This window comes from Arachis stenosperma, chromosome 1, assembly GCF_014773155.1.
Source record: "Arachis stenosperma cultivar V10309 chromosome 1, arast.V10309.gnm1.PFL2, whole genome shotgun sequence".
NCBI lineage: Eukaryota > Viridiplantae > Streptophyta > Magnoliopsida > Fabales > Fabaceae > Arachis > Arachis stenosperma.
The window spans coordinates 125,474,713-125,485,740 of NC_080377.1; the positions used below are offsets into that span (position 1 = coordinate 125,474,713).

The 11,028-nt window shown below is 35.7% G+C and overlaps 1 protein-coding gene across 3 annotated transcripts; it reads left to right on the forward strand.

Annotated features, from left to right (window-relative positions):
• The first annotated feature begins 9,764 nt into the window (after positions 1 to 9,764).
• LOC130936673 (uncharacterized) lies at positions 9,765 to 11,028 on the forward strand. 3 transcript variants are annotated; one of them, XM_057866798.1, is made up of 2 exons: positions 9,765 to 10,287; positions 10,441 to 11,028. In XM_057866798.1, exons 1-2 carry the CDS (start codon positions 9,978 to 9,980, stop codon positions 10,764 to 10,766), a joined length of 636 nt encoding a protein of 211 aa, XP_057722781.1. In that variant the 5' UTR covers positions 9,765 to 9,977; the 3' UTR covers positions 10,767 to 11,028. The 3 variants fall into 3 exon arrangements, with proteins under 3 accessions (XP_057722781.1, XP_057722790.1, XP_057722775.1); XM_057866807.1 differs by having other exon boundaries at positions 9,766 to 10,269; XM_057866792.1 differs by having other exon boundaries at positions 9,771 to 10,269; positions 10,420 to 11,028.

Below are 11,028 nucleotides of genomic sequence, written 5' to 3' on the forward strand. Positions count from 1 at the left end.
GAATTGATTTAAGTTCAAAGATTAACTTTGTATATTATTCATCAAAATCATATTTTTCTAATATGAGGTGAAAAACTGTAACACACACCAATGTATGGTCATGAAGAGTCAAAAAATCAAGGGCCAACTCAAGAAATAGGGCATGGACAATTATTTCTCAGATTTTTACCAAAAACAAAAAAATAGATATATATCTTGACACAAACAAAAACACAGACAAAAAACATTAGGTCACATAGTATGTGATGATGTGTCCGTGAGCGAGTGGGATGTGACCCCAATAAAACTTAGGGACAAAGAAGAATCAGGAGGGATGATTGCGGTGCTGTTCCTCCTCATATTCTGGAAGATTGCAATTCTCCTATTCAAGATCCCATTCGATCGCCTCCAGCGTGCCTGTGGGCCCCTCGTCCTCAACACTGCCGCCGCCTCCCTTGTAGTCCTCCTTCTTTCCAGCGTCTGCGGAATAATCAACATTTAGAAGCGACAACTTCATGACGATGGCCATGTTTATCTCAATCCCACCGATCAGTTTTTTATGGCTAATCACCTCTTCCAAACTACTCCCATTGCTATCAGCTTAAATAAAAATCAGATCAGTTTTAGAATAATAATTATATTTTTATTAAATATACTATTTTAATTATTTAATTTTTTATTAAATTAATAATTAATTTTTATATAATATTAATATAAAATAGATTACTATCTTATTATGTTATTTTAAAAATTTTATTGTCTTTTACTTTATATATATATATATATATATATATATATATATATATATAGTTTTATATTTTTTATGTCATTATATAATAATAAAAAATATCAGTTAAAAAAATTGTAATAAAAATTAATTCTATTTTACTTTTTTTTGTTATTGATTCTTTGGATCTATACTAAAAGAATCAATTAATTACTATTAAAATTTATTAATGTACACATTTTAAAAAAAAATTATTAATAAAATAATAAATAAATAAATATTGAAGTAAAAAAACAAAATAAAAAAATTAACTTTTTTTGTTAATATTTTTTAAGTTTTTATTTATTTTTTAATTTTTATTATCGGTATTTTTATAATTGTTTGTCGATTTTAAAAATTATTGTTCTAATTATTATTTTTTAAATTAGATGATTTTTGTCTCTGAAAAAATAAAAGTCAAAAATAAAAAAATTTAATAAATATATATTAATTCAAAGAGTACGTATTAAATAAAGTAAAACAACTCAATAAATACGTATTTAATTCTATTTCACTTTTTCTTAACTGTTTTATCTGTATAGTTAAAAGATAAAAAATAAAAGATATACTTATTTATAGAGGGTATATATTTAGTTTAAATAAAAGAAAATAGTAAATATAAATCAATTAATAATAATATTAGTTCCTAAATGATAAGATATTTTTTAAATTCGTCCTCCTTTTTTTCAATCAAATTAGTATATCAGTCACTCTATTAATAATTTCTGTCAACAAATAATATTGTAAAACGTTAATTGACAACATACATAATATCTCATATGTCTAATCCAATATTGACCAAATATATTTCTGAAAATATATTAATTTAGTTATTTTCTCCAATTGCATAAATCTTCTTTTCAATATGATCTATCAACTAAATTGATAAATTTTTAAAACATATTTGGTTAATATCCAATTAGATATGTTAGGCATCATTTATACTATCAATTAATATTTCACATTATCAATTGTTGGTAGAAATTGTTAATTAAATAACTGAAGATTAATTCGTAATCTAAAAAAACAATTTGATTGATAAAATTTTTTAAAGATAAATAAAAAAATCTTTATTTTCTGTGACTAAATTAACTATTAACCCAAATATATATTTATTGACAAATTTTTATTGGACAAGAGCAAAACAAAAATAGCATACTTATTTTTACTTTAAATTAGTATATGTTACTCAATTTTATGAATCTTTTTCTTTCACTTTTTCTTAACTTTTAGTTTTTAAGATTAGTGCTATTAAGTATTAATGGATAAAAAATTTACTTTTATGAGTATCAGTGAGTATTAGTAAGTATCAGTACTAGTGAGGGAGCATAGGTAAAAACAGAAAACAAAACAAACTAAAATGTATTTTTAGAGAATCAATTTCTATAGTGTATAATAATAATTCTTTATTGCAATAATTATTACTTTTCGCAATGATCCATCATCATCGCTTTTTTAAGTATCAAACATCTCTGTATCTACTCCACACAACTCACTAATCCTGCCTTTAAGATTAACAGAACTTTCCAAAACATGACGATAACAATCTAATGTCGCTGTCTTTATCGTCCTGCTCGTCTCCAATACATTCATGGAAGTATGCAAATCAGTGCCACCCAACTCAAGTTCATAATCAATATTCTCAATAAACGCATGAACAAATTCATGCTCAAGAAATTTCTCAACTAACCACCTCTTACGAGATTTCGTCTTAAAAAATTTTTCTAAAAAATTCTTCCCTTTCTTTGAGACATGGCTTAGAATTTCTGGTACCTCATTCTAGAAATCGATCTTATAAAATACAGTAACAGGTCATTATCATGCAGATAGTGTCAGAGTGGCTCCCCTATTATCATCTCTAACATTGTACATCCAAGTGCCCACATATCAGCAAGAAATCCCTGCTCCTCTCCACGTCCCACCTCAGGTGCTATGTACGCCGACGTCTCTATAATCACACCCTCAACATCAACCATAACCCTACGAGCAATCGAAGTCAGCTATCTTAACTCCTTATATCGTCACCAAGACGTTCTGTCCTTTCACATCGCCATTCACTATTTCTTGAGAGTGAAGGTATGTAAATCCAAGTAATATTTGGTGCGTGAAATGAGCCACTACAGCCTCAGGTAAGCTAGCTGTGTGCCTTCTAACTGCGTTAACGATGGTATTTTGAGGAGCGTACTCTATGAAGATGTTGTAAAAGGATTTACCGTTCTCTAGCATGACATCACAGTCTTTATAGGCCACAATTTGAGGACAGTTGAGTGCAGAGAGAATTTTCTGTTCTGTCTTAAACTGCTTGGAGCGATGTAAGTTGCTGACTTAATAGTAAATCTGACTAGAGTTGAAAATAGTGACTATGGAGACAAGGCTGGTAGAGACCGAGCTATGGTGTTTCTCCTTCTCCACTCCATAATGTATATATGTCTCACTGTTGGTGGGTCCCTAACCAATTGGGGCCCACAACTTTAAAACAAACAAAAAAAGAAATAAGGTGGCTATTAGCCACGGAAGCACGGGAGAGAGAAGAGCTTTTCATTCTTTGTTTTTGAATGAAAAGGAATGAAATAGGTTACAGCGCCGAAGAGGAGAAGAATTTGGGGGAAAAGGGCAAGCCAACTTTGATCTTATTAAATTGGTAAACTTGCTCCATTTCTTATGAAATTTTAGTATGTTTCCTGGTGTAGAGATAACATTAGGATATAACTTATTTGTTGTATTGCCTTCTCTTTTGCTTGATTGAGATACCCACTTTTGGGGAGGGTTTATGTTGATTCATCAGTTTTGATGATGTATTTTGTTGATTGTTGAGATGCCCTAGTGTTACTAGGAAGACTGTTTGTGTACCCATTATTCTGATAGTGGAAGATTTTTCTGGACCAGTCCCGTGGTTTTTGTCCCTCTTTTGGGGATTTTCCCACGTTAAAATTCTGGTGTCTGGTTATTTAATTTCTGCCATTATTTGTTGCTTGGAGTATCTTTGGTGTTGCCCATTTAATTGCACAGTTGTGGGAATTATTTTTGGTGCTTCCGCTGTTAGACAGGTTCTTGATTTAAACCTGTGTTGAGTTTTTCCAACAAAGTGGTATCCAGAGCTTTGGTTGTTTATTTCTGTGCTGATTAAATGGAGGAAAATACTCATGGACCGAATATGGTCAAACTGAATTCTCAATTATTCAATTGGAAGACCCTCATGGAAGATATGTATAGCAAGGACTTGTATGATCCTGTGGAAGGGGAAAATCCAAAGGTACTAAATCTGATGCTGAATAGAAGAAGCTGAATCGGAAGGCAGTTGCTTTGATTGGCAATGGCTTGATCTTAGTGTGTATCCACATGTTGACACGAAACGAATGCTGAGAAGATGTGGAACAAATTGAAGGAGTTATATGAGAAAGAATGTGCAAAACAAAGCATTCTTGATTAGGAAGCTTGTCAATATGAAGTATGTTGAAGGTAAATCAATGCCGGAGCACTTGAGCATTTTTCAGGAGACGGTGAACCAACTGACAAATAATGAAATCACTTTGAATGATGAGTTGCAAGCCCTGTTGTTGTTGAGCTCTTTGCCTGATAGTTGGGAAGTTCTGGTTGTGACACTGACTAACTCAGCTCCAAATGGGAAGTTGACGTTAGCAATGGTTAAAGAGAGCATGTTGAATGAAGAAGCCAGAAGAAGAGAGCAAGGTTTGACTAATGCCTCCTCACAATCAGAAGCACTTGTTTCAGAGTCACGGGGGAGAAGTCAAAGTAGAAAACCTCATAGTTCTGACAGGTCAGAGAATCGAAGCAAGTCAAGAGGAAAGTACAAGCCAAGAAAGGAGTTCATTTGTCACCATTGTGGCAAGCCGGGGCATATCAAGAGGTATTGTAGGTTCTTGAAAAGAGAACATCAAGGGGAAGAAAGAAACAGGTAAAGATAGTGATAAAGAAACTGCTGCTATTGTTTATGAAGATGTTCTTATCACATATGATGAAAATTATGTGAATCTTGTCTGTGATGATTCCACTTGGATTATGGACTCTGGTGCCTCATGTCATGTCACTCCGAGACGTGAATTTTTCACTTCCTATACTGCCGGAAATTTTGGCAAGATCAAATTGGGAGATAAAGGAGTGTGTGATATCATTGGTATGGGTGATATGTGGCTTGAAACTAATATGGGATGCAAGTTGCAGTTGAAGAATGTTAGGCATGTGCCAGATATGCGGTTCAATCTCATTTCAGTGAAAGCATTGGATCAAGAGGGATACTGCACTTCCTTTGGTAGTGGAAAATGTAAGATTACCAAAGGGGCTCTCATTGTTGCTAGAGAAGACAATAGTCTCACTACTCTCTACCGGTTGCAAGCAAAGTTGTGCAAAGAAGATGTGAATGTAGCTGATGATTCCTCTTCTGATTTGTGGCATATACGTCTTGGTCACTTGAGTGAGAAAGGACTAAGCGTATTGGCCAAGAAGCACTCACTTCCCGTGAAAGGTACAACTTTAAATACTTGCACTCATTGTTTTGTTGGAAAGCATGCTAGAGTATCATTTCATAATTCTGGACCTCATAGGAGATCACATGTTCTAGATTTAGTTCACACTGATGTTTGCACTATGGATGCTAAGACACTAGGTGGTGCATCATATTTTGTTACTTTTATTGATGATTATTCTCGAAAAGTGTGGGCTTTTGTTTTGAAATCTAAAGACCAGGTGCTCGGTATCTTCAAACACTTTCATGCAAGTGTTGAAAGAGAAACAGGAAGGAAATTAAAATGTGTTCGAGCAGATAATGGTGGTGAATACAGGGGTCCGTTTGAAGAGTATTGTAAAGGACATGGGATCAAGCTTGAGAAGACGGTTCCTAAGACTCCTCAACATAATGGAGTTGCAGAGAGAATGAATCGCACTATCAATGATAGAGTCAGGTGTATGCTCTCTCATGCAAAGTTGCCTAAATCCTTTTGGGGTGAAGCGATGAGGACTGCAGTAGATTTGATCAACCTTTCTCCTTCTGTTCCACTTAATAGTGATGTTCCAGAGAAAGTTTGGAGAGGGAAAGATGTCTCCTATAGTCACTTGAGAGTGTTTGGCTGCAGAGCTTTTGTTCACATTCCAAGAGATGAAAGGTCTAAACTTGATGGGAAGTCAAAGCAGTGTATCTTCATGGGTTATGGTCACGAAGACTTTGGTTACAGATTATGGGATCCGGTGAGCAAGAAGATAATTAGAAGCCGAGATGTGATTTTTCTTGAAGACCAAACTATTGAAGATCTTGAGAAGACAGATAAGCCAACAGTAACTGTTAGACGTTCTGTTGATGATGAACCTGGTCCTTCCACTAGACCTCCTATTGATGGAGGAGATGTACAAGTTGATAATGATGGTGATGATTTGCATGATGAACCTACACCTCAACCTGAGGTGCCAGATGTTGAAGTTCCACCTGAACCACCAGTTGAGCCTGAATTGAGAAGATCTACTAGAGAGCGTCATCCTTCTCATAAATACTCTCCTCATGAGTATGTGATGAACACTGAGACTGGAGAGCCAGAGAGCTACCAGGAAGCTATGTCTGATGAGCATAAGGAAGATTGGTTGAAGGCCATGCAAGAAGAAATGAAATCCTTGCATGAGAATCATACTTTTGAATTGGTGAAGTTGCCGAAGGGTAAAAGAGCATTCAAGAATAAATGGGTGTTCAAATTGAAAGCGGATGAAAGTGTCTCACGACCAAGGTACAAAGCTCGATTGGTTGTGAAAGGCTTTGAGCAAAAGAAAGGTATTGATTTTGAGGAGATTTTCTCTCCAGTTGTGAAGATGTCCTCTATTCGAGTTGTGCTTGGATTGGCGGCTAGCTTGAATTTAGAAGTTGAGCAGCTTGATGTGAAGACTGCATTCCTTCACGGTGACATAGATAAAGAAATCTATATGGAGCAACCAGAGGGTTTCGAGGTTAAAGGAAAGGAGCATCTTGTATGCAAGTTGAAGAAGAGCTTATATGGGCTGAAGCAAGCGCCAAGGCAGTGGTACATGAAGTTTGATTCCTTCATGGAAGGTCATGGGTACAGTAAGACTTCTTCTGATCATTGTGTATATGTTAAGAAATTCTCTGATGGTGATTTTATAATTCTCTTGCTTTATGTTGATGACATGTTGATTGTTGGTCATGACACTAAGAAGATTGAAAGTCTTAAGAAAGACTTGAACAGATCCTTTGCTATGAAGGATTTGGGTCCTGCAAAGAAAATCCTTGGCATGAGTATCACTCGTGACAGGAAGAATGGGAAACTGTGGTTGTCACAACAGAAGTACATTGAGAAGGTTTTAGAGAGGTTTAGCATGAGTAATTCCAAACCTGTTAGTACTCCACTTGCTAGTCATTTCAAGCTGAGTTCGCAGCAATGTCCTACAAATGAGAAAGAGAAAGCGGAAATGAAGAAGATTCCATATGCATCTGCAGTTGGCAGTTTGATGTATGCTATGGTTTGCACCAGGCCAGATATTGCTCATGCAGTTGGAGTTGTTAGTCGGATTCTCTCTAATCCTGGCAAGGAACACTGGCAAGCAGTGAAGTGGATTCTCAGATACCTTAATGGTACTTCCAGAGTTTGTTTATGCTTTGGGAGTGGCCAACCTGTGTTGGATGGTTACACAGATGCGGATATGGCTGGGGATCTTGATTCAAGGGGAGCTGTATCGTGGCAATCTCGACTTCAGAAATGTGTTGCTTTGTCTACTACAGAGGCAGAATACATTGCTGTTGTTGAAGCTTCTAAGAAACTCTTGTGGATGAAGAAATTCCTACAAGAGTTAGGCATCAATCAAGAGAAGTTTGTGTTATTTTGTGACAGTCAGAGTGCTATCCATCTCAGCAAGAATCCGACGTTTCATTCTAGATCGAAGCATATAGAGGTGAGGTATCATTGGATACGTCAAGCGCTTGAGATGAAGTCATATGCACTAGAGAAGATCCATACTGATGATAATGGTTCAGATATGATGACTAAGAGTTTACCTGCAATGAAGTTTGATTCCTGCAAAGAGAAGGCGGGCTTGGTGGAGCAGCCTATCCCCACTTGAGTTGGTGAGGGGGAGATTTGTTGGTGGGTCCCCAACCAAGTGGGGCCCACAACTTTAAAACAAAAAAAAAAAGAAATAAGGTGGCTATTAGCCACGGAAGCACGGGAGAGAGAAGAGCTTTTCATTCTTTGTTTTTGAATGAAAAGGAATGAAATAGGTTACAGCGCCGAAGAGGAGAAGAATTTGGGGGAAAAGGGCAAGCCAACTTTGATCTTATTAAATTGGTAAACTTGCTCCATTTCTTATGAAATTTTAGTATGTTATTCCTGGTGTAGAGATGAACATTAGGATATAACTTATTTGTTGTATTGCCTTCTCTTTTGCTTGATTTGAGATACCCACTTTTGTGGAGGGTTTATGTTGATTCCATCAGTTTTGATGATGTATTTTGTTGATTGTTGAGATGCCCTAGTGTTACTAGGAAGACTATTTGTGTACCCATTATTCTGATAGTGGAAGATTTTTCTGGACCAGGTCCCGTGGGTTTTTTGTCCCTCTTTTGGGGGGTTTTCCCACGTTAAAATTCTGGTGTCTGGTTATTTAATTTCTGCCATTATATTTGTTGTTTGGAGTATCTTTGGTGTTGCCCATTTAATTGCACAGGTTGTGGGAAAATTATTTTTGGTGCTTCCGCTGTTAGACAGGTTCTTGATTTAAACCTGTGTTGAGTTTTCCCAACACTCACTTTGTATGATTGGTTTGGTGGAAATAATAAGAAAATGCGACCTTCATGAATTGAAATTATATATGTACAGAGAGAAGTAACACGGCTTGTAGCTTTGGGATCAGCTTGTTCTTCATTAGTGAACAATGGAGGATTGATGATTAGTGTGATTTGTGGAGCATTGGCAAGTGTTTTAAACACATTGGAACATGGTAGTCAAGTTAGCATGGTGTTTAAGTTGTATGGAGAAACTGCTGTTTTTTTTAAGTTCAAGGAAGCGAGTATAGAGTTGAGTGTGAATGAGAGAGACCCTGTTTTGAGAGAAAATAGAGACTCATTTGAAATCAAAATGGCTCTACAATTTGGTAGGACCCGCTTTGAACAAACACAATTTGCAGATTGTTATGAATGTGATGGTGATAATGAGGTGTTTGCTAGCAAGCTTTTTTAGTCTATATATTCTTTTTTACCATTCATTTGTATAGTGCAATAAATAATATAAGGTGAAAAAAATTCTGTAGTTGTAAAAATATAGAGGGAACTACTAATTCGGCCCCTGTCAATTTCTCATAATGACAATGCGACCTCTCAAGAAAAAAATGATCCACTTCGGTTCTTGTCCTTTATTTCGTAACACAACGCGGTCTCTGTAACTCCTTCTTCTCCGTTAATTCTGAACGGAAAATGCTGACGTGTTAGGTTCAAAAATGGATAGGAATTTAATTGTCTCTAAATTTAAATTAGTTAAAGATTTATTTGTCCTTATCTTTTAAACGATATCTTTTTCAAATTATTTTTTATTCATTATATTAATATTATTTTTAAATGAATTTGAAAAAAATATCGTTTAAAATATAAAGACAAATAAACCCTTAACAAATTTAAATCTATAGATAATTAGGTCCCTGTCCATTTTTGAATCTGATACGTTAGCATTTTTCGTTCAGAGTTGACGGAGAAACAGTCACAAAAACCGCATTGTGTCACGAAATAAAAGATAGGGACCAAATTGGATCATTTTTTTCTTGAGGGATCGCGTTGTCATTTTAAAAAATAGACAGGGGCTGGATTGGTAATTTATTCAAAAATATAAAATCGTTATTATAAATTGAAAATAAATATTAAGAAGCAGCGAGTTTTTTTTTTTACTTTTTAATGTGTAGAATTGAATTTTTTTGTTTGTTTTGGTATTTGAGCCCAAGGATTAACTTTGATAATCGATATTATTCATCAAAACCATATTTCTCTAATATGAGGTGGAAAACTGCAACACATGCCGATGTATGGTTACTAAGAGTAAAAAAATCAAGGCCCAACTCAAGAAATAGGGCATGAACAATCATCTCAAAGTGTTGACCAAAAATCAGAGATAGATCTTGATTCAAACAAAAGAACATTAGGTCACATAGTATGTGATGATGATGTGTCCGTGAGTGAGTGGGATGTGATCCCAATGAAACTTGCGATCTGAGACACAAAGAAGAATCAGGAGTGATGATTGAGGTGTTGTTCCTCCTCATATTTTGGGAGGCGGTTGTGATTGTAATTCTTCTATTCAAGACCCCATTTAGAAAGCTTCTCATCCTCACCCTTGACCGCCTCAAGCGTGCCCGCGGGCCCCTCGTCCTCAACACTGCCGCCGCCTCCCTTGTAGCCCTCCTTCTTTCCGGCGTCTACGGAATAATCAACATTCAGAAGCGACAAATCCATGATGATGGCCATGTTCATCTCAATCCCACCGATCAGCTTCTCATGGCCAATCATCTCCTTCAAAATACTCTCATTGGTATCTTTGCTATTTTTGGTATATGGTTTTTCAACATCGCACTTGGTTCACAAGGACATTAGTACCATAATTATGTTGTGTTTAGTATCCTTTAATCTTCTGAATTTCAAAGGGATTATTTGTCATTCAGTTTTGGCAAATAATTTGCAGGTGCCGTCCTTTTTCTTGCAGTTATAATAGATAGATTACATCACTGCATGAGAGAACTCCGAATTAGAAGAAAGAATCTTGTGGTAATGAAAAGATTGGAGGCAACTAAAGCATTGGAAGAAGAAAGAGACAAATTGAAAGTGGAGCTTATACAGTTAGAATCTGATCTCAACTCTAAAGCTAAAGACGTTGATGTTGCAGAAGCCAATGTAACTGCTTTGAGAAAACAATTTCAGGGTTTTCTTCTTGAGTACCAGCGTGTACTTGAGGAGAATCACAACCTCCGCAAGAAGCTACAAGTCTTGGATAGGAGATTGTCACACTCAGTCTCCAAGAAGAATATGTAAGAAAATACAGCAAGAACAACAGGGCAAAATCTAGTCCTGTTGAAGTGAATACTTTTATGTGATGACAGAAATATAGTGCTGATTTGTTTTTTAGGCGTCACCACTTAAGATTTGACTGACCACAAAGAAATGCATGAAGATGGTGTTTGATGTAACTTTAGTTATCTTGGTCGCCTAATTTGCTAGAATTTGTTATTGTATTGATGTATTGTACCTTAGACGCCTTAATTAATAATGTCTGCAGATTGCTCCATAATTGAAA

Coding starts and splice junctions, on each gene's coding strand:
- LOC130936673 (XM_057866792.1), top strand. CDS start 9,978: ATGATTGAGGTGTTGTTCCTCCTCATATTTTGGGAGGCGGTTGTGATT. Junction 10,270..10,419: donor CCTTCAAAATACTCTCATTG/GTATCTTTGCTA, acceptor AATAATTTGCAG/GTGCCGTCCTTTTTCTTGCA.